This window comes from Acomys minous, assembly GCF_964271855.1.
Source record: "Acomys minous genome assembly, chromosome: 9".
NCBI lineage: Eukaryota > Metazoa > Chordata > Mammalia > Rodentia > Muridae > Acomys > Acomys minous.
The window spans coordinates 38,501,838-38,529,634 of record NC_140490.1 but is presented as its reverse complement, the minus strand read 5'-3'; the positions used below and the strand labels follow the sequence as shown (position 1 = coordinate 38,529,634).

Genomic DNA, 27,797 nt, shown 5'->3' with positions numbered 1-27,797 from the left:
TGGCTCTCCTGCTTGTTAAACTAGAGCTCATTCTTCTACAGTCAGCCTGTCACTAATTCGTGCAGAAACATTGTCTTTAAAACAAACACTATTGGTAACATGCAGAAACAGGGTTAGAATGTACTAACCCAAAGGCTGAGAGAGTGACTTCCAGGAACCTCTCCTCCAAAAGAGGCTTTGTCCAGCTAGTGTGTGCTCACTAAGCTGTCTTGCACTGGAGCTACAAGGAGTGATAATGGGGTTCTCCTTGCCCTTAGAGACCTTATTATGCTGGTGGGTGAGTTTAATATATGTGAGGAATGTTAAATCGCCACCAAGCAAAGGGCCATTAGGCACCACCACATGCCAGGGGCTGCGGAACTCCTTGAGATGCAACCATAAGCAAAGCAAGTGGCCGCTGCTCTCTTGGACCTTGCATTTCAGCGGGGCGAAGGAAAGCTGCCCAGAGAGATTGCTGCTTTATACAGACGGTGAGGCAGGAGCTCCCTGAGGAAGTGGTTTTGAATTGAGAGTGGAGGGAGGTGAGGGAGACAGCTATGCAAATTTGCAATATGCTCCAGACAGGGTCTCCAGAGAAAGCAGACTGTGAAGCAGAAAGGGAGTGTGTCAGAGGTTGGTGAGGAAGAGCTAGAGGGGCAGTGCCTCGGGGCAAAGTGAGCATGGGAGAGGACAGGAAGAGCCAAGGCCAGGGAGCAGCAGTGAACAGATGGTAGATGTCCAAGCAGTGCTTCTGAGAGCTGTCCTGCTTTTCCTCCAGGGGGACGGGAGTCATTGGAAGACCTCAGAGCAGAGAGGACACCACCTGATCCAGGCTCTGAAAGATCAGCCTGCTGCTAGATGGAATGAACAGCAAGGAGCAAGAGCAGAAGCAGAAGAGCCAGTTAGGATGCTGTATAATTTCGTAGAGGAGAGATGAAGGTGACCAGGACAAGGAAAAGTCAGTGGTCAAGGAGCTAAGGGATATGTGGCCGTGGAGCTGGGCGTTTGCTGATGGCTGGATATGAAATACAGGAGAAGGAAGAGTCAATATTAATTTAAGGTTTGGGGCTTCAGTACCAGGCTGGACTGGATGTCACTTAGCAATCCCATACCTCACTTCCAGTCTCATGAGAAGAAGCCCCCTCCTTTCCCACTGACACCAGCTGTGGTCAGTGGAGACAACATGAGGGTAGGAATGACAGTCTGGGAGTTCCAACCTAGGCCTGGGGACACCAGACATTCTCTGTTGCCCCCCCCCACCCCGAGTGATTGTTACCAAGAATTTGCCCTAGGTCTTGAGGCAGGATAGAAAGGTGGGGAAATCGAGGGGACATGAGAAGAGAGAAAGAGGCCCCATCCCCCAAAAGTCTGCTGAGGCCATTGCCAGCAGCAGAGCAGAACCTCAAATCTCTGGCTGATTAACACTTTCCCTCTGTCTAGCCATAAACCTGCTCTTGTCTCTGGATCTTGTCAGATACCCTATTTATAGGGAGAGGACACGTACAACCTCTCATATGTTACTTTATTGGATTACAATTCCACCCAAGACATTTGTGAAGCCACCTTACCCATTTCTCATGTCAAAGGGTCAGGGGGAGGGTTCTTGGCAACCTTTTGAAGCATACTCAGGAGTTCCCAAAATGTGTATATATGGCTGGTGCTAAGACAATTAATTGCTTAGTCTTTCCCCATGGGAAACTAGATCCAGACTTGCATAGTCTTGATTTTGCCTGTATTCTCTCGGGAAGTGGAGGTCTTTGCTGAATATCTTTCTCTTCTTTAACATTCATGCTTAAGCCTTAATTCAACTATCTTTAATAAGACTGCCATCCCCGTTTCACTGAACTGGCTACCCAAAATTATTTAGGGTGTTGAAGCAATAAACCCCAGTTTAGGCTGAGTCAAGGCCCCCCCAAATCTAAGCAGACTTTTCAAGGTGTTGAGGGTGGCAGTGTGGAGCTGTGCTTTGGTCCCTCAACACTGTCATCCAGTGCTATCCACACAGTGGGCCCAGAAGACTCTCCCCCTGATTATAACATGGGGTGCACATTCGTTTGCAGAAGACTGAGTTTGGAGGTGTTTGTTGCATAATCTTATATCTCAGATAAATACAGGCTGGGTGATTTGTCATCATCAAAGATGGGTTCTGTCCATGTTTGGGTAGTCTGAGAAGTCGCCCAGATGAAATAAGGACAGAGGCTGAGCCGCTGAGCCTAGAAGCATGTGTTAGTCACTGGCTTTAAAGGTGGAGAAAGCCAGGCTGAGGGCGTAGAGTGCACAGATGCAGAGAGGCATAGAAACAAGATGCAGGAATCTGCATCAGATCATGCTATGAAAAACAGAGAGGCAGAAGGTTTGTGTGGATAAACAGGATTGGACCACAGAGAGGTCTGATTCCCAGATAAGCCCGAATGTTAACCCTCCAGGCAGTGTGGCCACCAAAGCCTTCTCAGTGGGGTGTGTCTTGGCTTTGATTTGTACCCAGCTGGGACTGACTTTCTCAGAGATGTGGCATGGAAGCAGAAGGACCACCAGGTCACCAGGGTGGGAAAGGTTCAGGAAAATGACTGGGGAAACATCGATGTTCTAAGTTTCAAAGTGCAGAAAATGAAAGTTCAATGTGTGACATACTTGGGACATCAGACTGGGGAAGGAATTTCCTCACCATGCTGACATCTGATATGGTTATAAATGATTTATTTTTCCTTCCACACAAACACATTTTTATATTAATAATAAATCAGCAGTATAACCAGAAAAAAAAACCCACTTTGGGTGTGCTATGGTTTTTAAACCCTGCCTGTTTTGCTTTGGATATGTGTACTGAACACAAAGGTCCCTATGGAGATGGGACCCAGCTTTGTTACTTGCTTAGCCAGGGTTGCGGTTCTTTGTGCCTTAAATTTGACAATTTTTCAGATAAATTGAAAGAAAATCCAAAAGTTCAAAGCAAAGATGGTCCATGCGCCATATATCAACTGTGTCTTATGAAAATGGTTTAGGCAGGCACTAATTTGAAGTTATGCATTGCCAGGTAACAGCCTTAGAGAGAATTATATTATGACTCACCTGATTATAGATTCAGAATAAGAAATGTGCGTGCGATTTGTTGCGAAGTGTCATTAAGGTGCAGTATATGTATAGAAGCGCATTTGAAAATTGCTTGTGATTGCCGAAAATGCTATTGATTAAGGAGGACTAATAGCTAGATGGCAAAGTAGCAATTAAAAAATGTGGAGCCCTCTGATGATAAAACAAAGAGCAAAAATCAAGTTAGGCAAATCAGGGCTTGTGAGTTCCCTGATGAAGGGCCGTGCCTCCCAGCTCACCGTCTGCTCATTGTGCCCACACCCCTCCTTGCCTCTTCTAAGGACCCCATCCTTCTCACAGCCACCTAAAAGAGAGCTCCAGGATGTCTGCCCTGCATCCCTGGAGGAACCTGCCCTGATGCCCTGGGCTCCTCAGCATTTTCTTCTTTACATTTAAATAACTCTGTCCTGGTGTTCTGTAGTTTGTTTGGCATTTTGTCCCTTAACAAATCGAACTTATTCATTTGTATATTCAAGCCCATTAGGACTTATACAATGTATGAAGTCTTTTAGTATGTGCAATCTGGCTTAAGAATCTTGTTTGACAGTGGGTGCTGGAGGGATGGTTCAAAGGTCAAGAAAGCTTGCTGTTCTTTCAGAGGACCTGGGTTCAATTTCCAGCCGCCATATGACTGACCAAAGCTGTAGTGTATGACTTGGTACCCAGGCTTCATACAGGCCAAACATTCATATACATGAAAGAGATTGAGAGAGGGAGTGGGGTCAGGAAAAGAGACCGGAGAGATGAGAGATGGAAGTTGGGGGAGAGATAGAGATAGATTGATGGGGGCGGGGGGAGGGATGAGAATTATCTTGTGAGGAATTGAGGGTAGCAAATGTTAGTGTGTGCATCCTTGACTTGATCTGAGACAGTCAGAGAACACTTGGTCTAAGCCTTGAAATAGAGCTGTCTGTTAAAGGCAATAATTATCCTGATGTAGATGGATGTAGTGACTTCCTGAAAGTTCTGGAATACATTGTGTGTGTGTGTGTGTGTGTGTGTACTTATAAATGATCTTAAAAGTCAGGTTCTAGTTTTTGTTTTAAAATGGCTTGTCTGATGAGTGGTTGGGTAACACTTAGAAATAAGGCTTATTATGTTTGTTCTGTAAACTAAGAGAAGCAGCCGCCACAGCATCTACTTTCATTGAGAGCCTTTATTCCCAGGCTTTGCCTTCAGGCTCAGCCTGCTATATAAGGAGCAGACTGAGGTATTCACTTGCAAACTGACCATGCAGATACCTCAAAGTCTGCATTCCCTAAACTGAACGCCTGTGGGCCACTGGTACCTGATCTCCCTCCCACGCCCACCTGCTCGGCCTGCAGAGCTGGTATTCTAGGCTCATCTTTATCTCTGCCAGTTTGTTACCAAGACCTATGGATCCAAATCCTAAATGTCTTTTCTATCTCACCCCTGTGCCTGTACCTACTGTCATGGTCTTGATTTGAGCCCTCATTATTTATGTGTAGACTTAAGTGTTCGTCTGCCGATTGGCCAGTTTACCAACCATAGTCTTGACTTCCCAGATGCCAGAATCTATAAGGAGAAGCTCAAAGTATCCTCATTCTCCCTCAGCATCCTCGGTAGCGTCAGCCCCCTTCTCAGAACCCAAACTCTTGTCCAGGCATGCCTGTGCCCAGGCCCTCTGAGCCTGATCTGCCTCCACTCACACTCACTGTGCCTGCCTTCCTTTCTCTTTGTCAAACTCTGTCATAATATCACCACTGTGCGGAGCCTTGACTCACACTGCCAAGCCCTTCACTGTTTGCTTTTGTGCTTTCTTGGTTTTCTTTTCTCCTTCCTCTCCAGCCTCTTCCCTTGCTTTGAGGATGGAGCCCAGATTTCATGCCCTCAGCATCTTTGGTCCCTAGATCAGCACTTGGCCCAAAGAGGGAGCCTGCCCTTTGCAGATAAGTTTTAACCGCTTAGTTGGCTTGCTTATGTGTAAAATAGGAATAGAATAGTAGCTCCTGCTTAGAGTTCAAGTAAGGCATTCATTGCCCCTAGTTACCTAGTGTTCTTGGTTTTATCCTCCATAGTTTAAAAACGTGTGTGTGTGTGTGTGTGTGTGTGTGTGTGTGTGTGTGTGTGTGTGGTCTGTGGTAGTGTTTTACAGAAACCAGTAGCAGAAATAGCTCGAAGCATTGGGGGTTGTTGAAGGGGAATCATAGTCCAAGAACCTGGCCTTCAGAATGAGGTGGGAGAAATGCTGAGCAATGGAAGAACTCAGGAAGGTCATGTGACAGAGCCTGGGTCTTTTCTACTGGTCTTCTCCTGGAGTTGCCTCCCCTGTCTCCACCTTATTCTTACTACGATTTTAAACACTCATTTATGACACGATATCACTTGTGACATGTGGCATAGCTTGGGAGAGTCTAACCATAAGACTCCACGCTGTTTAATTCCCTGGAGTAATGTCTAAAGTGTGACTACCACGTGAGCACTCGGCAAAACTGGTACAACATATGTGAGTGAGGAACAGACCCAACACTCTGCTTCAAGTCTCAGTTCCAAATTCGTCTGCATAGGGGAGAAGCTATTTAAAGGAGTCAGTTCTGGCTCCTGATGTTTTCAGCCTAATTTGAATTTTTTTTTCTATTCTCGCATATTTTCTGGAGCTCATTTCCATGTTTATGTTAAAGGATCTGTTTTAAGCCCATAAAACATCAAGGTTCTAATGTGCTCTGCCAAAGTGTTGAGTGGACTCTTTGGAGAGTGAGCTTCAAACACAATAATCACCTGAGAAGAGACACTGATCCCCGAAAGCCGAGCAGTCTCAAGTGAACTAGCACTGACACATAACATGCAGGAGAAGCTCAGGGCACTCTGAACAGACAAAGCACAGAGCCTCCTCAAGAAGAAGGCTGGTAGCTGTAAGCTGCTACACCCAGGAAGGGACTGCAGGCTCCCTCCTGTCAGGTTCAAGCAAGCAAGTGCTTTGAGTAAAGGGATGAGAGGGTGGGGAAGAAAGGAGGGGAGAAGGAGACAGAGGAGGGGAGGGAATGGAATGGGATAGAGGGAAGAAAAAGGGAGAGAGGAAGGTGGAGGAAAAGCAGAAAGAGGAAGGGAGAAGGAGAGGAAGAGGGGGCAAGAGGGAGGCTCTTCGAACCATTTGTTATCAGTAATTAGCAATCTTTCTCAGGAGCCTGGGAGGCAGCTGATTATTGCTAATTTCATACTATGTAGGTGGTGGTGGACAGATCAGGGTGATATGGTACATGTCACACCACCCAGCATTCTGGCAGCCTTTTTCTTTTTGGACCTCCATAATTCTTAGATCACTGTAATTTTAGGGGAATATAAATAGTGTCAGTTTTAAATCAATTATCTGTATCTTCCAGAGAGTGCAGGTGGAGTCACTGCATCTGCAGTGGGGAGCAGAGAAGTACAGATCAAGGCACTGCAGCTGCAGTGGGAAGGAGGAGAGTACAGATGGAGGCACTGCATCTGCAGTGGGGAGGAGAATGCAGATGGAGACACTGCATCTGCAGTGGGGAGGAGGAGAATGCAGATGGAGGCACTGCATCTGCAATGGGGAGGAGGAGAGAGCAGATGGAGGCACTGCATCTGCAGTGGGGAGGAGAATGCAGATGGAGGCACTGCATCTGCAGTGGGGAGGAGAGTGCAGATGGAGGCACTGCATCTGCAGTGGGGAGGAGAATGCAGATAGAGGCACTGCATCTGCAGTGGGGAGGAGAATGCAGATAGAGGCACTGCATCTGCAGTGGGGAGGAGGAGAATGCAGATAGAGGCACTGCATCTGCAGTGGGGAGGAGAATGCAGATAGAGGCACTGCATCTGCAGTGGGGAGGAGAATGCAGATAGAGGCACTGCATCTGCAGTGGGGAGGAGGAGAATGCAGATGGAGGCACTGCATCTGCAGTGGGGAGGAGAATGCAGATAGAGGCACTGCATCTGCAGTGGGGAGGAGAATGCAGATAGAGGCACTGCATCTGCAGTGGGGAGGAGGAGAGTGCAGATGGAGGCACTGCATCTGTAGTGGGGAGGAGAAGAGTGCAGATGGAGGCACTGCATCTGCAGTGGGGAGGAGGAGAGTGCAGATGGAGGCACTGCATCTGCAGTGGAGAGGAGAGTGCAGATGGAGGTAACTGCTCACTTTTACTCAGTAAATGGGAAAGTGCACTCCCTCCCTTTGCTCGGGCTTTGAAAGGAGTCTGCACTAGGATTTTGAGGAGCACTTATTTAGGGTACCTTGTCTCTATACTATATTTGAGTGTATGGCATGTACAATAGGTACTAATTGCACCATTTATAAATAAAAAGGAAAGGCATTTAGTTCATCAATGTCAAAGAGATTCTGGCTTGTTACAGCTGAGTGACAGAGAAGTTTTACTTTTCAGTCAACTGTAGTTCTCCAATTTCTTGATTGGCATTAAATGGACTCTTTTGTACCCAGAGGCTGCAGTGGCATCTACCAGCTGCTCATTACTCATGGGATACACAAGAACAAGACTTCTTATCTACATGTAGTCCAGAATCTAAACATTACATTATTACTGAAAACAAACCTAAAAAAAAAAAACAAATTGAATGTGGCTTCATTTGCTGTTTAAATTTTGTCTCTAAGAACTCCCTTCCTGGAGATGGATGGACAGATGAATAATCATTGACCCCGCCTTTCCCATCATTGATATTTTCTCAGGTCACCTCTCTCAGAGACTTAACCCTGCTTCCGTCCCAGGCTCACATTGATATGCTCTGGGTTGGAAAGCTCCTGGATGGCCACAGATTTGGTTTTGTTGAAGGTGATTATAAAAGTTTTTAGGAACTGATTTACACTGAGTGATAATCTAACAAGAGGGTGTGTGTATGCCAAAGTTATAATACTCAGAAAAAAAGACAGGATTACAAATTGTTTATGCATTCCTATCACAATTGTACACAACAAATTTATCCATATAAACTTAGCACCATCACACCACCACCACAATCACCACTGTGATCATCTCCACCACCACCGTGACCATCAGCACCATCAGACCACCACCATTACCTCACCACTACTACTTCCACCACTGTTACTACCACTGTTACCACTCCCCACCATCACCACCACCACTGTGACCATCTCCAGCACTGCCGTGACCACCATCACCACCATCACTGTTGGTACCACCAGCATCATGTCTACATCACCACCATCGACATCTTCATCACCCACCACTATCACCAACACCATCATCACCACTGGATTCCCCGACTTGGTAATTGGCCAAAACCCAAATTCCTGAGTGAAATTGTGAAGGAATAGGTGGAATAGTAGATAGAAGGCTTACAGGAATGTACCAGACAGCGTAGAAACAGAAGCACGTGCAAGTGGAGGACGGGCATGTGATGATGGTGGCAATGAAGCAGATTCTTTTATGGATGACGCTAGGACAACATTTGTATAGAAAATGTAAAATCTGTTGGGAACTAATGCTGCATATAAAAGGAAGCTTTGATTAGACTGAAGACTTAAACATGACTGCTAAGTCTGTGAAATAAGTAGAAGGGGAAAAAACAGGAGAGGAGAGAATATTTGGGCTGTAGGAGGAAGGGAAAGATATCTTTTCAAGCAAGACTATACACACCTTCAAACCATTTCAAAACCAAGGGTTTTCAAAAGCACCACAGATACACTTAACTGATTTTAGAATCTCAGAAGGCATTACCCTGACATATTCACAGTCAGAAGGTTTCTCTCACCTTTTCCTGCTTGTCTGTGCTGAGAGCTGGTTATTAAGACGGTTTCTGACTGAACTGTCCTGCCCCAGAGCGAGGAGAAGAGTGTTGCTAGACAGAAAGGCCAAAGGATTCTAGACAAAACTTGCTGGGTTGCCTCCTCAGCCTGTTGCTGCTGGTAGGTCATGGCCACATTTCTCTACATGCCACAGAACCCAAACACAAAACAGATGGTTTTCCTGTCCCCATGATAGGTCCTTAGTTGATAAACATCAGTCCCTAAACAATTTGAGCATCAATGTCACCAAAACCAAATCTGTAACAGTCCAATGACTTCCCAACCTCAGTTATCTATGGGAGTCAGAGATGAGGCGGGGAGGGTGCAGTCTATGAGAGAGGAGACACCTAAGAAAACGTGAAGGGAGGAGGTGGTAAAAAGTATTGCTCATCTCATCAAACCCCAGGTCAGGAGTTCTCATTCGCAGACTTTCCAGAGCGAATCCAAGCCATGTTCACTTCATTTGTTTTTTTCAGGTTTGCTTCAGGTAGATTACAAAGGACACAGTTCTTAAGTGAATAGCATGTGTCTATGACCTGCACACTGAAATGTTCTGGTGTGACTGTCCTACAGGAGCAGGAAAGAGTATGAGCTTATTTCTGAAGGCTCCAGTGTCCATGAACCATTAAAAACTACCTTTGTTATGATTTTCTTCTGTTAATCTGGCTTCTACTACAAGAATGTCAGCCACAGTCCTGGTGGGAGACCAAAACGGCACACACTGCTCTCATCTCTGCAGAGACAGCTGCCAGGCTGGAAGGAGGTATTTTAAGGGGGCGAAACAGGCAAGGAGCTACCTATCTAGCATGGGTGTGGATGAGGACAGACCAGATATAGAGACCGTTAGACAAGACAGTGGAACATTGATCTCTCCATCTGCTCTCACGCGGCTCCTACAGTACTGAGTGAGAGAGTGAGGAAGGCCACAGTTCTATCCCAGAATCCCTTGCAGTCTTCATACTCCACAATGGTAGATATTACAGCAGTTTGATGGTTTTTTTGTCAGCCTCTAGAACTTTGGGAGCATAGTAGATAGAAGAGAGGCATCTCACAAATGAAGGAGACTGTAGATGCCCCATCCCTGTGGAAACACTGAAGTGGGGTTCCCTGGGGAAGAGGAGAGAATAGGAAAGGCAATAAAGTAGGAGGAGCAACAAGTACATGGGGGTGTTTGGTTTTGTTAGGGGGGCATGGCAATCATTTAGAGTTTTGCAGTTGGGGTGAGGAGGAAGTCTAGAAAGAAAAATACCAAAATATATATGTATTATTATTATTATTATTATTATTATTATTATTATTATTATTATTATTATAGATTAATTTTGATACTTTGTTCCAGCTACTTTTCTATATTTAAAAAATTTCTATATGAAAAGTGTTTCACTTTTATTTATCTCCAAGTTCAAACATGAAAATGGCTTCCTCATACTTGGGAGGGTTAATGCCTTTGGGCCAAGTTTCTCTTTACTGCTTCTGTGAGCTGCCCTCTCACCTTTACCATCCTCCATCCCCTAAACACTATACACACATACACATGCACACACACACACACACACACACACACACACGTACACATATGCACACACACATGCACACACATTCACATATGCATATACTCATTGACACACATGTACATACACACCAACACATGCTTATGTGCACACACATATACAGACATACACACAGACACATACATGCCTTCACATACACAGACATACACATGTGCATTAATCCACACCACAGACACGTACACATACAAACGCACAGACACATGCACATACATACACTTGTGCCTTTATGGAATTCCTATATTTGGTCTTGGTGGACAGAAAGCACCCTTTGTTTCCTTCAGACTGGCGTCCTAGTTTGGAGCTGGCTCTGCCTCTCGGCTCTGCTGTGCTTCTCTGCCTGGATTCTGGGTTTTGGCCTACTCTTGTTCATTTCAACTCAGCCTTTCCCCTAGTGTATGAAGTTGAATTGCACACCCTGCCCCCCCTTCAAGTCTACCCTGGACCATGAGTATGTGACCTTATTTCATAACAGGGTAATTGCAGGTGGAGTTAGTTATAATGAAGCCCTTCTACAGAAGGGTGAGCCCTCAGCCCCAAATTATTCATATTCTTCTAAGAAGAAAAGAGACACAAAAGCAGACGGGGAGCTCTCTCCATCATGAGAAGCAGGGGTTGCAATGATGCACAGATAAGCCAAGAAGTGGTAGCAGAAACAAGTGACAGGAAAGGTGTTCCTTAGTCCTTCAGAGAGAGCAGGCTGCTGCTCACACTGTGGTGTTGGGGTGCTAATAAACTTGTCTGTAAACTGTAACACTCTGGGGACCAGGTCGGAGCAGCAGGGGAAGACTCGCCTCAACTGAATGTCCAAGGAAGGTGGCAGGTGCCTGAAGGGCCTTGTCCTACCCAGTCTCCAGTTGGTTTGAAAGTCTCAACAAGAAGGTAGGAAGGAAGAAGAGAAGAGAAGAGAAGAGAAGGAAGGAAGGAAGGAAGGAAGGGATGTCTATGCTATACTTTATTTATGCTAGCGCAAGCTGCAGTTCAACACAAATTAGAGGTAGGTTTCAACATTTCTTTAACAAAAACCTTACTTGCTCCAGGAAACCAACAGAGGGAGAAAGAGTCCTGAGAGTTTGAAAGATGCAGTGGATTAAAATCCAGCGGCCTCTTTCCCTTTCTGGAGCTATCTCTTGTGGGGCTACTGCAGCTGTGCAACACACCTCCTTTACCTCCACCTCCTAAGGTCAGCCTTCCCCCTCCCCCCATCTCCCCCCACCCTGCTCTGCTGAGTTTCTACCCTGGAGGAGAAGCCCAGGTGCTGACTCTGCTCTGCCTCCCTTCCTTGTGCCTCTCCCAGCAATGAGAGATCCCAGAGATAGAATCATGGCCCTGGGAAGCGCACGATCAGAAAGATGTCCAGGGGGTAGTCATGTCCTCTGTGGTGTGGCTCCTCCATCTGTGGTGACTCAGCTGCTCACTGAGGTGTGCTGGCCATGTTTTACTCATGTTCCCTTCACCCTCTTACAGGGAGGAGCCTATCAATGGCAGTCTCCTAACACCTTCCCGTCTGTCTTACCATTCTCTACACCAAGAAAACTGGCTTCTTCTGAACTGTAGATGTGATCGTTCACTCACTCACTGAAGGTGTCCAGTGGTTCACCCACTACTTGACAACAAGGCCCAGCTTTGGACCACAGGCCCCCGTGGGAAGGCTGTGACTGAGACTCTCATCAGCATCCCCATCACTGCCCTCATCTCCCTTTCCTCCTACAGTAGATCCGTTCCTAGATGCTCACACTCTTGGAATGAGCCTCTTCGTTCTTCTCTGCAGTAGACTAGCTCACCTGCCTCTGGTCTGGGAACCCCTTTTCTCTTCTAGTGTCCGTCTTTCATGCCCCTGAGTTCTGTTAGGCATTACCTTCTGGGAGAAGTCCTCAAGCATGCACCATCTCCCAACAGAGTCAGCTGCCAAGCCAAGTTAACTCTAAGGGAACATCACTTTGTGGTTTGGAATACTGTGCTTATCTTTGGGACTCTTGGGGGGAATGTCCATTTCTTCCATCAGACAATACCATCACTTTTTCTCTGCCCCCAGCCTACAGCCTGAGCATCAGACTCCAGCATGAGATGCATAGATGCTAAGGCTTCCAAGAGCTCCATAACCACAAGTCATCTGTGAGTCTAGAGCCCATCTCTTTCTCACACGGTGCTTATATTTTTATATTTGATGAAAACGTGAACCTACTGCTAATAAAACATATGCCTCCATGCTAATAGTCTGTGCAGCTAAGATGATCAATTTGCAGAGCATTGTGACCTTTTCAGAGAAAACTCCTTGTGTATCCATTTGATTTAATTTGTGCTACTTCTCAATAGCTAATTTCCTTGAACAACCATCTCCATTTTCTTTAGATCTCTGATGCTTCAGACTGATAGGTATAGTTCTGTAGGAAATGGTGTGTGTGTGTGTGTGTGTGTGTGTGTGTGTGTGTGTGTGTGTGTGTGTGTGAGAAATAATCTTTTTATGGAGATATTTTTCAAAAAAATAACCCGTGTGTGTTTGGCAGGGGTGCTGCCTGCCCACTTCCGCCTCCCTCCCCTTTGCTGTCTCTTTCCAGCCCACGTAATTTCTTTTTCACAGTAATATTTTAGCAGCACTCTTAGCTTATCCAATTTCAGTGGTCTGCAGTTTTCCAATTGAAAATGCTCCCTTGGCTCCCTTCTAATCATGAAGCTCATGTGTCCAGCCGAGATTTTTTTTTCTTGTTCTGCAGAGATCTGGTCAGAGGTTGGGAGACTTAGCTAAAAGGGATCCTCTACAAAGAGGAGGAGCTGAAAGTCCAGCTGTGTTTCCTGAAGGGAACCCAAAGGGAACTTCCACCTGCAGGTTAGGCTCCCTAGAGATGGCTTTATGTCCCTATTGTCCCCATCTCACTCACCCTGCTGGACACTGAGAGCTCCTGAGGGCTAAGCTCCCTCAGCTTGTTTACTTGGCATTGAGCCATCTTTGGTGAGCAACTAATGGGTGTCAGGATTTCCTGGACAGTAAGTGGTGCAAGGTGTATGAAGTTCTTGCAGATTAGTGACCATGAGGTAGACATCTCAGAGTAAGAGGAACAGCTTGGGCGGGGAAGGGAGCAACCACTGGACACGTTACAAGTGTCTGGTCTTTCCCATCCTCCATGCTTCAAATGAGGAAACGGACTTTTGGATGATGCTGACAACTGCGTGATTAGTAGGAGATGAGGCTTCAGGGCGGAATTTGTGGATCTTACTCGCTGCACTGAGGAAGCGGAGCATGGCATTTTGGGGTGCGCACTGGAGCCTGTGCCCTTCCCACACCTCCTTTGTCCAGTGGGCTCCTTTGTCCTACTCAAATTCCTATCACCCAAGCTATAATCTCACTGTACACAGATGCTCTTGACGGCACAAACCTGGAAGAGCAGCAGCTTCTAATTTTAGGTACCGTTTGTGATCCAGTGAGTGAACAACTGTCATTAAAGACGCACCGGGTAGCTGATTTCCTGTGACGCCACCTCATTAGCGCATGGTCTGTTGAGCTGCTATGGACACTCACATAGTAAAATGGAGAAAGTCCATGACCTACGGCACACTTTTTCTTATTTCCAACAACAAGCCAGTCCCCAGTTCTTACTCTCAAGCATGGAGCCTACGAGCACTTCCCAGCGGGAGCCTGCCAACAGAGAAGAACAGTCTGCACCTTCCTTCATATGCTCGGACTATACTTGCCCCACGTGGGACCACATCCGCCTGTGTTTAGAGAGGGGCAGGCCCATCAGCACACTGGTGGACCGACCTGAAATCTTCTGGTCCTCTGCTCTGGTTGTGCATCGTCAGATGTTCTCACACAGGGCTAGCGTGTCACATCAGGTCTCCAGGGGCATCAGGGATGACACATAAGCAAGTGCTTTGAGGACTTCTCTGCCAGACTCTCCTACACACATACCCCACTCACACAAACACCTTCCTTTTAACACCTGCAGACTTCACGACTTAAAAGAATATTTTCCCAATGGAAAGCGAAACAGTTTTCAAGCTTTTCCCTGCATATTAAGCAGACATCTGTTTATACTACCAGCCAGCCTCAAGGAAACACTGTTTTCCTAGGGTGTTGGTTTATCCAATTTAGAGACTCAAAGCATGTGAGCAATTGATCCACACGCTAGAGGCCTAGTCAGCTTTTCTCACTGCCTCCAGCCCAGGCTGAGCCTTTGCTGGATTCCTGGCTCCATGGCTCCAGTTGCCACAGTTCAGATGTCCTCTGGGCTCCCAGCATCGGGGACAAAGACACTTTCTCCTTCCTCTTTGTTCCCTTTGAGAAGTTTTCCAGCAAATTGCAAACTGTCACCTCAGCATCTTTACCTTCCACAGTGGGCTTGCCCTCAATCACAGCAGGTGGTAAATCGGTCTGATTTATCATTATTTGCATTTTTAATTCGAGGTATTTTAAGCCCAGAGAGGTTTTTTTTTTGTGGGTCTTAAACTGACAGCACAAACATCGATACATAATTCATCATCTGTTTTTCATAATACGTATGGTTAAGAACCCATTGGTGCACAGAGAGGTCATTAACGCTCTAAACAAGATGAAGTTAGAGTTTGATCTTCTTGCCTCCCACTTGTCCCCTTCTGAGCTCTGGGCTGAAGCACAGGATGCTTCCATGTGGGCACTGTGCCAACAGGAGAAGCCTCCTCAGTGCCACCGTGGCCCAGCTTCAGAATGGCCACACAGACAGACTTCTTCCTCCCCTAACTTAGGGACATAGATGCTCCTAAATGGTAGCAAATGTAAAGGAGCCAGAGGGATACTGACATCCCACACTGCCTCCCTTCCCCTCAGCAGTAGTCCCTCCCCATTGCTCTCCACCCATCAGACAACACTGCCTGCAAGCTCCACTTTAAGCAAAGCCAGAAAATTGCATGCGCGTGCGCACACACACACACATACACACACACACACACACACACACACACACACACACACACATTGCCTTCCACACACTGCACAGTGCAGCATACACTCAGGCCCCAGTTACTTAGTCATGGGCTTCATTCCTCCACTGTGCTGGCTGGTCAGTTTTTATCAACTTGACACAAATTAGAGTAGCTGGGAATAGGAAACCTCAGTTGACTAATTGTGTCCTCAGATTGGCATGTGGGCATGTTTGTAGGGTATTTTCTGGATTAGTGATTGATGAGGGTTGGTCCAGACCCCATGTGAGTGGCATTATCTATCCTGGGCTATATAAGAAAGGTATCTAAGCAAGACAGGGAGAGCAAGCCAGAAGCAGCATCCCCCTGTGGTCTCCAGTCACTGACCCTGGTTCCTGCCTAGAGTTCCTGTCTTGGCTTCCCTCAATGATGGAGTGTGAGCAGTAGGCTGACACAGCCCTTTCCTTCTCAGATTGCTTTTGGTCATAGTGTCTAACAGAGCAACAGAAAGTAAACTATAATACCCTCCAGGCTTGTAATCTTCTTTAGAGCTTTCCTAGTTTCCCAAGTGATGCCCATCAAATGCCTCCATTTAATAAATGCACATGTATGAGAAGGTTAAATTACATACTAAGCAATCAGTCGCCTCAGTAGCTGCAATGATTTTCCTTTGGGGGAATTCCTGCATCCTCTTTATCAAGTGTCTCTAGACTGTCTACTAATTTACTAGTAGACAGTTTCCATCTGAAGCACCAGGAAGGCTCCAGTGACCACATCAAGTTTTAATACCTTTCATCCAAGACAGTTAAACCTAAGATAGTCAGTCCTTCAGTAGCTATAGAGTTTCCTTGCCAAAATAATGGCTTGTTGCATCTGACTTCAGTTACAATTTACCTGCGACCTTGCCATTGGTTATACATCTTACTAATGACCCTACTTGATTCTGCTAGTAAATTATAACGGCTCCAAAACCAATAGCCAAGTCAATCCAATTCAGGCTTATTATGCATAATGTTTCCTGCCCAGGGAAAGTCATTCTAGAAGATTTAAAGGACATGAAGGGTGACATATAACATATTTCCAGAGATCCTCTGATATCTCTATGTAATTGATGGCATCTGGTCATTTTCACATGTGCCTACCTAAACAGCAACACGTAGTCCCTTGGAAACAGAACAGGCTCTTCCAGGGCTTTGCAGAACGTGACCATGTGGTCTTGAGTTTGTAACCCGACTTCCTGCACTGCTGCTCTCTGAGAGAGGTTTAACATACTTGGATGCATGTGCAGAGACAGGTGACCAAGCGGTAAGTTCTAGAGGTCAGTTGTGTTAGTTTACAGTGGACCATTTATCCACATTCATCATTTCACGTGAGCTCCCTAGGAAGGTGTTAATAGCCAGCAAATGGTCCGAAGCTTCTTTTAACACTGAGCGAGCCACTGCATTATAGAATACACTTCTTACCATGCTTGCAGCCTTCTTAATTGTCTAAACTTTCATAACTTACTTTTGAAATCAAATATCATATTTGCTCTCAAAACTCTTTGAGACTTAAATACTGTGTGTATTAGCGTGTGACCGACCTTCAGATCTTACTAATGGAAACAAATGCCTCAGATGGGGTTCCCAATGTTAATCTAACATTGTTTCATTTAGGCTGGCATACTTTCAGGTGTGAGATAAATGGAGAGCCACACAATTATCCAGGTAATCTGAGCCAATAACATTTTTTTTTTTTTGCCTGATTTTCCTTCTATGGCCACAATTACTATCTGAGTTAATTGTCTTAGCCATTCCTGCCACACAGCCTGTAGAGTCCACCTGAACACTGGGCAACAAGCAAGGCTCCACAGACATTTGCCAGGACGTCCTTGGCCTCAAGAGACTGCAGTTACTAGACAGACAAGGAAAGAGGCAGCAGCTGTTTCCTGGGAGCTCCTATGGGCTGTACTGCACCTCTGTCTAAATGAGGCCAAGAGCAGTACAGGGATCTTGGAAAGTCGCTCTGGTTCAGTGGACAGGGCTGAGTTGGAGCAGATGGAATAAAATAAAACACAATTACAGGACTTGTTTTTTTTTTTTTCACAGCCTGTGGCCTTGTTCCCTCCTGTTAGCTGAGCTCAGCTACCCTTGCCTCATGGGACAAGGTTCTCCCAATAGACCAGCGTCTTTGGTCTCAAATTGCATAACCAAATTGCCTCTGTATCTAGTTGCAGTTTCCATCCTCTAATCCATCTTACTTTCCTGCCAAACAAACTTCCAAATCTCCCTCTGTCATCACCGTAGTCCCTTAAGCGCGCACTCTGAGCGGCTCCTCACTTCCTACAGGGTAATGTCCTAAGTGCTCAGACTAATGAGCCGGGTCCTCTGGGCACTACTTCCTGTCCCATTCATCTCCACGGCACAGGAAAAAATGTGTTGCAGTCACTGAGCTTCTTCTCTGTCCCTTCCCTACCCTGGGCTGTTGTGGCCCCCACCTCACCTGTCCCGTCTAGGTCTAGTTCTTCCTTTGAGTCCTGCCTGAGCAGCTTAGCCCGAGGCCTCCCTGCTGTGAGAGAGAACTCATCCTTGGCCACCTGATTGTCCCCCACGCAGGGGCACTCCTGACACTGACATCTTGTTTGGAGGATGACTTATTCACTTGTAGGTAACATCTTTTCTCAGCTTGATCGCCAGTTCTGTGTGTGACAGCTTTTTGTGTTTTCATGGCATCCAGCACGTGTGGTTTGCTTAGCAAGTGAGAAGATGAGGAATGCTGAGGCCCAGCTGTGCTTTCCACTCCCCTGGCCACTCCCCTGGCCACTCCCCTGGCCACTCCCCTGGCCACTCCCCTGGCCACTCCCCCCCCCCCCCCCCCCCCGCCATTTTCTTAAAGGCAAGTAAAACCGTGAAGCTGACCATGTGAATAAGGCCTCGGGTACCTGTTAGCTGTAGTAATTAGGAATGGGCTGTGGAGCCTGGCTGCCCCCTTAGCTGTGTGCTTTCAGCTCTGTGCTGTCATGCAAACTGGGGTGTTATACCCTCGACACTCGTTTGTGAGGTGAAATAAGATCTCGGGTAGGTAAGCCAGGTGAGTAATCACCATGTAGCCAGTATCAGTGCTTATGAAGAGCCTGTCAAGAGAGAGTCTTACACGTGGGCCCAGCCTTCTCCTTCAGAGCAAATGTTACTTTACAGTGAAAGCAAAACTCCATTCTTCAGGAATAGCCCTTGGGTGGGCGTGGGGGGTGGGGCCTCCAGCCTCTGGAGCTGGCCTGGTAGGCCAAGGTATTCTCACGGTGGCTGAATTCTGGCACAGCCCTGGGCCTTATTCTCTGGAGTGACACACTACTCAACCCTTATTAGGAAGGGTTGGAGTTCCTCTTTCATGTGCCTCTGCCACAGCCAACGGACAGAACAACAGCAGCAGGTCACCAGGTCTAAGGAAGACTGACCCTGCATGGTGTGGCACCGTATACTTGTACCTTTAGTTCCGGGGAGACAGAGGCAGGAGAATTAGGAGTTTGAGTCAAGCTTGGTACACATAGCAAGGCCTTATCTCAAAATCTTTGGAAAAGCCAAAATTCTTTTCATGGTCATTCTGAAGTCGACTGAATGGCCAGCAATGCAGGAGAGGGCAGAGATGTGAATGAGGCAGTCAGAGACACTCAATCTAAGTCTCCCACCTGGAAGTAACCTCAGACCACCGGGTTGGATCTCTCCGGTAGCTCATCTCTCTCTGCCTGCCTCTTCCCTAGCCTTATGTAGTTTAAGACATCCCACTTCCGGGCTGCTTTCCCCCAGGCCTGCACCTGACAAAACAACCCCAAAGACAAGAACCCAAAGTCTTTCATTCTGCCTTAGATGGGTGCGCAACCCATTTTGCTACTAGGTAGGCGCGCAAGGGCCCCTGGGCCACCTGCCCGCAGGATGGTAAGAGGAGGGTTACCTTGAATTCAGTCTCAATGTTGGCCAGTCTGGCTAACTCATTGCTTAGCTCCAGTGCGGTGAGGACAGGGTCTTCGCTAGAAAGGGACAGGTAGGCGGCACTTGCCAGTCCTTTGTAGGCGTTCATGCGCGAGCGCGAGTGGCTGAAGGAGTCCTTGCGCTGTTTCTCAGTGCACTCATTGCACTTGCAGAAGTAGTCGTGGGGCCTCTCGATGCGCGCGCCCTTGAGCAGCAGGATGTGTACAATCTCATACTCCTGGCAGTGCGCCGCCAGGATGATGGGCGTGATGTCGTGGGAGAAGCGCGTGCCATCCTCGTCATAGGCGTAGAAGTCATCGTCCCGCAGCTCCTGCTCCAGAGGACTGAGTGTCAGGCGCTGGCCCTGTGCGAAGGCCGGGTGGTTGAGGATGGCCTCCACAATGCGCACGTAGCCCTTGCTGATGGCCAGCAGCAGCGCGTCGCCCACGCGTGCCAAGTTCTCCTTTTTTAGCAGCAGCTCCGTGACCTCCAGGTGCTCATTGCCCACGGCCAGCTGCAGCGCGTTCTGCCCCATGTAGTCCACGCAGTTGAAATTGAGGGTCTTGGACTCCTCCAGCATTTTCCTGACCACCGGTATGTTGCCATATTCAGCCGAGTCCAAGAAGCGTTCCTCCTCTGGGGTCAGGCTGGTGCCCTTCTCGTTAAACATGTAGGCAGGACCCCGGATGGCCTGGCGGCGCCCCTTCTCCCTCAAGGTGGTGTGCCGGCGTTGCATGTTTTTGAAGGTGTTGCTCCCCAACCTGAAGGACAAGGGCAAAGAGGCTTGGTTACTTTTCCAGGGGCCTGGGGACTATTTGGAGGGGCAAACAAAAACCGATATAAGAATATTGTGATTGGAATCCTTCTAAACACCTTTAACACTGACACCAAGACTAGCTGGACTGCCTGAAGTACCGCTTTTGTTTGCTTTGTTGCTATTGTTTAGATTTTATTTTTTTTTCAACCAGAAGAATACTGACTTACTTACTTACTGTCCATCCCTAAGGTTAGAGGGGTGAGGCGCCCTGCTCCCTGGGAGGGTGTGAGGTAGGGCTGTGGGGAAATAGACAAGAGTGTCAGTTTTATTCCCTTCTATGTAGAGCTGAGCAGGTCACCCAATCTCTCTGCATTCTTGTTATTTTGTTTTTTTGTTTTTTGTTTTTTTTTTTAGCCGCATAACATGCAGGTTCTTGTTTGTTTGGGCACAGTGTGGGTCCAAGGTGAAAGTAGAGCCAGGAGCCTACTCATTGTTGGCTTTATTCTGTGTCTTCCCAGTCTCCATGGATGGTACAGTGGAGCCTTTAGTTCCCATGTCTTGCCTCTGCTGGCTTCTGACACTGTGGTCCAGTTGCATCAGGCTATGAGCATGGCCACACAGGACCGGTCCTGCAGTTGGTGCCATTCTCTCTTTGGGTCATGTCCACTGGTCTTGGGCAAATCAGGCACCTACTGAAGGCAAGATGTGGCCAGGAACATGAGTGGAGGCCTGTCTTTTATGGAAGACAGAGACCAGCATCCTGGGGGACTGAGCTGTATCTCCCTGGATTCAGTCTTATCTGTAGAAGAAACAGCTCAGCTCGCATGCTGTGCTCGCTTCTAACTTGTTGCTCGCTCCCTTGTGACACAGAGTAGAAGTTAACCCTGACTGCAGCAGTTAGCACTCACGGAGACCCCCATGGTGTCCCAGGGGCAGTGCTGAGCGCCTCACATTCATCACACTGTGCAGTTCCTCCATCAAAACCAAAGGAAAAGGTATTTTTATCCCAAGATGTACTGATAAAAGAGGACTTGCACGTCAGTCATTGAAAGCCACGCAGCACCCTGGCAGTTTTGGGGCTTTCTTGCCTTTGCCAAACCACTTGAGAGTTTGCCAAGGGTTTGTGTTGCTTTCTTTTTCTCTTTCTTTCTTTCTTTCTTTCTTTTTTTTTTTAACTTTTATCTATTTATCCACATGTGTACGTGCGTGAGGGAACACATGTGGCGGCTGGAGGGTAACTGGCAGGAGTCGGCTTTTCCCCTCCCCCTCTGTAGGTCCCAGGTATCCAACTTTCCAGTTGTCAGGCTTGTTGATAGGAGCCTTAGCAGCTGAGCTGTCTCACTGGCCCTTAACAAAAATTTAAGATGTCAAACTAGAAAGACGCAGCCACATGTAATTTAAGCCCAAATCAGACCTGTCCAGCCAGCCTTGGGGCTGTACCAGGTTTCTAGGTCCTAGACTACAGCTGTGAAATAGAGGGGCTAGACCAGATGTACCCCAGGCCACCACCAACTTGAGCATCTGAAATGTTTCTGTTCTCCCAGATGTTCCTCTTCCGGTCTGCTCTCACTCACACTATCTAATTGATTCTGGATGGCATAGCCTTATCCACGGGAGTATCTGCTGCACTGAAGCTCATTTTTAGTGTTTTCTGTGGTTCCAGAGAACCATCTTCTGTTCCTGGTGGTGTCTGTGGCCTGCAGAGTGCGAATGCTTGGTCCCTCACCCAAGCTGACTGAGGAAATAAGCAGCACAGGGAAGTAGTGACACAGCAGAGCCTCTTAAATCAAACCTGGCATTTTGCAGTTGTGTAGACTTTGGAGTTTTGAACTCTGTTGTTTTCATGCTCATTTAACCTTTGACCTGATCCAGCTCCTTAGGGGCCCAGTCTCTGCTGTAGAGCACTGGAGGTCAGAGCGGGGTACTCTCTCTAAATCCTGCCCGGAGCTGAGTCATACTCCTCTGGGAAAGCCCTGCATGGTGAGTTGAGGCAGCTCCTTCATCTGCAGAAACGGAAAGGGAAACCCCTTCCAAGACAGCGCCAGGAGATACAGCCTGATAGTGAGCCCTGCTGATTTAGGAAGAGAGTCCAAACTGCTGCCCATTCTAAAGTGTGCTTTGATAAGAGATGGGTGGGGAAAGAGCAATCAGGTTCAAGTGTACATGCTTCTGAGGCCTTTTTCCACCTTAGTGCTGCCATTTCCCAGAGGGAGGCAGACAGACTCTAGATAGGGATCCCATAGCAGTGGTCCCACAAGGGAGGGAGGCACAAGCAGTGCAGGTTTATTAGCAGGCACTTTGGAAGGGGGGGGGGAGCTATCACCTCATTTGTCTCCGCGGAGCCTCATTCCCAGGCTTGAATGAACTTACTTTCCAGGCCTGTCATCTGGGCGTGCAAACACACAGAAACTGTAGAAGCTGAAACCACAGAAGAATCATTTTCCTCTTAGAATTACTCAGCCTGTTCTAAGACACATTGCTGGTCCCCACCCTCACCCCCAATTGGGAGCATCTCTCTTAGTCATCCACCCCTCAACCTGGGAAGAGCAGTTGCCCTCACGAGCATGTGAAGTGTGTGTCAGGTATAAAACAGCAGCTGCCTGCAAAGAAGTGGGCACCACAGCTGGATCCGCCCCCACCCCCTGCTTTCCAGTAGACAGCTGTCCAAGAGGGATAGTAGTTCAGACCACAAGGTCAAGGGTACCAAGCTGTTACATAGCAAGAAGCCTTGGGGAGAAAATTCAAAGGAAATAGAATAACCACTGAACCAAATCAGAGCAGAGAACATTTTTGCAGGCGACGTGGAAATACCCAACCTAAATTCAAACTCAGACTATTGTAGACATTGAAGCCTACGAACTTAAACGACACTCACACATCACCTATTTCAGTTTGTTCACTTAAAAGATAAGCACACTGTCATTTTTGATTTTTTTTCTTTTCTTTTCTTTTGGTCGTGAGAAAAATTAACAACAGGCGAAATGAAAAGTCTAAGTCTTAGGGCAATGAGGAATGATGTCATGATATTTCTGTAATAATTAAATTGTTTGTGTGTGTGTGTGTGTGTGTGTGTGTGTGTGTGTGTGTGTGTGTGGGTTGGCAGGGCATGCACATGGGCACATGTGTGGGAGGGCATGGATGTTACTTGTCAGAGGGAAACTGGCCTCACGAGCCAGGCATTTTCCTGAATGACCTTGAAAGCAGATGTAAGAGGAAATAAACATGCCTGTCTTTCACAGCCTTTAATGTCTCGGCTTTGAGATACATTTGGATGTTCAAAAATGATCAGCTCTCCTCCTTGTTTAGTTGAACTTAGAATTAAAAATGAAATTGTATAAGGCTTCAGGTCATGTGTGGCTGGCAAAAGATAAATTGGGATGTACCGCTTATGGTCACTTCCCTTATGATCACTTCCCATGGGAGGGCTTCACAGCAGACCTGGAGAGGACTCAAGGACAGGAGGAGCCCTTAAACCTCACTGTGGGGTTCTTGTTAGAACTGGCTACCCCAGTCCTGGTATCCTTTAATGTGGTCTTTTAAACTATGTACACTCATGAATATATTTTACTACCTTATCTTTGCCATTTAATCTTGATGCAACAGTATTTGTGGGGCATGTACATCACAAGGGCTGGACAGAATCCACAAGAGACAACCAGGCCGGTGAGGGGAAGAACTGTCCCTGAATACAACTGGCATTTGGTTGTCTTTAATATTTTCCTTAAAAATGAACTTTGAACACAGAGGCCTTTTTATCTCCATATATTACTGAGATGAGTGAGAAAACTCACAGAGCATCTCAGTTAAGATACTGTCCTTTCCTGCATGCATTTGCTGACATTGGTGTCACTGAGAAGAACTCCAGTGGAGACAAAGCCATCTGAGAGGAGGGGTGCTTAGAAAACTCCCGCCCAATTCCTTTGGATGCTATTTTTATCAAGCTGTCCTTACCAGTGCATCGGCCAGTCCGCAGGAAACCAGATGTGAATAAGCCACGGAAGTAGCAATCTTGCACCCTAAGTCCCAGCTGCACATCTGTATGAATTTGGAGTCAGGGTTGTGCTTAATTACCAATGAAGGGAAGGGCACTTAAGAAATGTCTTTTGAGAGATATGTTGTCCTTTTAAAATGTTCTAAAATTGCTACATGCATCGAAAGTCTCTGTGGAGATCACCCAAGCCTGAAATCAACTCAATCTGTAGCATTCCCCAGCTGGACACAGAACCAGAAATCCAGAATTCAGATCAGGTGCCCACGGAAACTCCAGCTCAGTCCTCCCACAGGAACAAATTCTGGATTTTAGTCCACAAAGTGAGGAAAGAATCCAAACGTCTGTAGTCTTCCCTGAGCTTTGGTGCTTTTGTCAGTATTCACTGAAGATTTAAGTAACACTTGTACCAAGTATCCTAGCCAGTTTAGAGGCAATGATAACCAAAATCTTATGTACAGGGACACCTAACTACATCCTTGTGTGTGTTGGCTCAGATCATATTCTATGGTGGTACCCCACACATACACTTACCATGATTGCTTTACATAAAGTACTATTGTAAATTTCATATGACAAGCTTAGCTGCCTTCCTAAATGACTGTTCAATTATAACAATTAATGTACATCACACATTAACCACGTGCCAGCCTTCAGGCTGAGCATTTTACAAGCATCACCATTTTAGGTTCTAGAAAAGTATGGCATTATGTAGGTGCCGTTTCCACCCCCACTTAGCAGAGAAGGTAACGGGGCTCCAATACATCAGTCACATTTTCTGAGATATTCACGGCGTGGCCGCGGCACCCTCTGGTAGGCTTGCACTCTTGCATTTGGCTGGCATGTGTGGCCATCCATCTCACTCTTGCACTGTTCTGTGTTTGCTTCATCCACAGACATCCCCATCAGAGCACAAGAGCCCCATGGACAAGGGGATTGCTTGTTCACACTGCATCTGTACCTGGCATCCGGTGCTCCTGATGCTTAGGACATGGTACATAGTCAAATAGGTCAGTTCTCAAATACTTGATGTGGATTGGTCACTTTTTTTTACATGATAAAATTCTGGTATTGATGGTTACCAGTGTCCACTTTCTTACAAATACAGAACTCAGAAAGTTCTGTAGGCATTATTTCTTGTTTCTGACTGACAACTTCAAAAATAAGGTATAAGCTCTGAGGTAAAATCAGCTCCAAGGGACCAGCTCTGCTGCAAGCCACAGTCGTGATTGGTAGAGGGAGCAGCTAGCAGAGAACCTGTCTCACAAGTCCCTGAATGTTTAGAACAGAAAACTGAAACATTTCCATTTTTCATCATACTCCTGATTTGTGTGTATGTGTGTGTATTTCCAAAGGTATCGGACTTATTTCAGAGTTTTATCTTCTCAGTGTATTGAAGTTGAGGTGAAATAATGTGTGTAAAATTCCTTTGTAGCTAGTGAGTACTGCTGTGCCACTAACATTATTACATTTACTGTTTTAATTGTGGGTCTAAGGCATTTGTGCTTTGACCCATGTTAGTGAGAGTATGTTTCTATACTGGGTAAAAGTAAGCAGCTATCTGGCTGGCTACTCCACTGTGCATGTGAGGGCCTACAAGAGACAAGCACACCACCCCTGAGCTGTCCGTGCTACTTACAGTAGGGCATACTATTCAGGCAGTTCTGCTAAAGTGTGTGTGTGTGTGTGTGTGTGTGTGTGTGTGTGTGTGTGTGTATGTATTCCATTTTATCTTGGATTGGAAAATATTGCCTATTATTCCTCAATGTTAAATGTTCCTATTGGTAACTCCTTTTCATAAAAATAACCTTGTTTAGGGAAGGGGTTATTCCTGGTCTTCACGGGCTAGGGTATGGTTCAGCAGTCTGAATGAACTTGTACTTTGCCTGTTGTCTTTGTTTTTATTTTTAAATCCTCCTTTGCTTATTTAGATTGCAGAAGATATGAAGCCAGATATCTATATCTCATATTTTATACAGTTCCAGATAGAGCTGAAATAACCAGCTCAAATAGATATGTTAAAATTAGTCTTGGACTAAAATAAATGTGCAAATCCTGAGAGGGCTCCTCTACCTCTGTGATGAGAGTCTGGAACAAACTAAGAGAGAGCCCGTGACTTGCTGCATGTTTGCTGGGGAAGGGATGTTTGCTTGTACTTCCTGGTAGTTCTTGTTCAAGCTGCCACATGCATTCCACAATTAGCCACAGTGAGGCACCACATAGTTCTGATTTTTTTCTGGGTTAATTACTGCCTAAAGGAGTTGGCTAGTCTACATACTTTTAAGCTAAAGAGCAAGTGTTTGGGGGAATCAATATAAAATTATACTTGTGACATAGATGCTTGGGACATTACTGCACAGTCAATTTTAGGGAGTAGAATTGTATGATATCCATAATGGATATTCTGGCCTTTATGTGAATTCATTCATAAATTTGATATGTGCCCAATGCTTTAGAAAGGGGACCCACCAGCAGGTGGCATTCTGAGGCAAAATTTTACTGAGTGTGACCAGAAAGGGTCAATCATTATTGCCTTTTTCAAATCTACCCTGAATCCATTAAAGGACAATTAATGGCACAGCATCTCGGTATGTGCCCTCGGCCTTACATAAGTGAGTTTACAGCTTGAACTTGAATGAACGTCTCTGGGATCTCTAGTGTCAAAGCTCATGCCCAAACCCCTGCCAAGAGCCACATCTCTTTTATTAAAAGCATATTTGTTATTTTGAAGTGACATACAGGAAATATACAGTCAGGACCTTTTTTTAACAAGAAAGAAAGGGAAAAAAGGAGGAAAAGAAAGAAAGAAGAAAAAAAAAACAGAAAAAAATAGCCTTTTATCGCCACCTGTAGTCCTTTTATAATGTAGCTATGGTTCTCCTTCCAACTCCATATTTATATTAAAATCAAACCAGAGAAGCTCTCAGCAGTGCAAAAGCCAAGACAACATCCATGCTGTCTTCTAGGAATAAAACTGTACTACTTCAGCACGGAAGGACAAGATACCAGGCAGTTTCCTATTTCTAAATGGCTTGTAAACTTAGACATTCTACAAAAAGGGGAAATATCCTACCAACTCTGTAGGTAAGATTTCTGCTCCTGACTTAGATCCCCAAGTCTAAGCATTGCCTGCCAAAGGGCTAATAAATAAAAGTTCAATTCCACATTTCAGGGAAAAAACAGTGTCTCCTGGGAAAATCAATAGAAGCCAACCATCACAGCCACTTACTTACATTGAGAGTAGACTACGCAGGCTTGTCCCTCCTCTAGATGACCCGAATCCTGCGCGGAGTCGCTGGGATCTGGCTCCCCATGGGTGGCCGAGGAGGAGGTGCCGCTCTCCGTGGTGCTGAAGTCGGGAGCTGCTCCAGAGAGCGGAGTTGCGACTGTGTGGAGGTGCGCTCTGCTTTCCTTTGTGGGTAACGGTGAGAACTCGCCCTTCGTGGCCGACTTGCTTTCCTGTCCTTTTCCTAATCTGTGGGAAATTTCCCAGAGAATGCGAAGGAGAAGCATCTGTGTGTGAGACTGGCATGCAGCGTAATGATGGGCTGGTATAGTCCCCACCCCTCTTCCAGACGTAGCTTTGAAAGGAAGAGCGACTCTTGTTTTTCTACCAGGGTCCCTTAGGATTTCTTTCTGCTCCTCCTCCTAGAATAGTGCATAGCACACACACACACACACACACACACACACACACACACACACACTCTCTCTCTCTCTCTCTCTCTCTCTCTCTCTCTCTCTCTCATACACACACACACACACATATACACATACACATGCACACACATACTCTTTCTCTCACACAGACACGCACACACATGCACAGACACAC

General features: G+C 46.4%; 1 protein-coding gene and 1 long non-coding RNA gene across 2 annotated transcripts in view; one reads left to right on the top strand and one right to left on the bottom strand.

Moving 5' to 3' along the window:
* Window positions 1–27,447, bottom strand: part of TRPC7 (transient receptor potential cation channel subfamily C member 7) — a 126,822-nt gene extending 99,375 nt beyond the window's left edge. Inside the window, exons 1-2 of the mRNA XM_084796401.1 lie at window positions 27,196–27,447; window positions 19,201–19,978 (exon numbers count right to left, since the gene is read on the bottom strand). Coding sequence (XP_084652527.1) covers window positions 19,201–19,978; window positions 27,196–27,197 — 780 coding nt within the window. The 5' untranslated portion in view covers window positions 27,198–27,447. The remainder of the gene's footprint in view (window positions 1–19,200; window positions 19,979–27,195) is intronic.
* LOC311605689 lies at window positions 24,919–27,217 on the top strand. The gene is made up of 3 exons (XR_014782065.1): window positions 24,919–24,972; window positions 26,929–27,046; window positions 27,135–27,217. It is a non-coding gene; the product is annotated as an uncharacterized lncRNA (long non-coding RNA).
* Window positions 27,448–27,797: the final 350 nt, after the last annotated feature.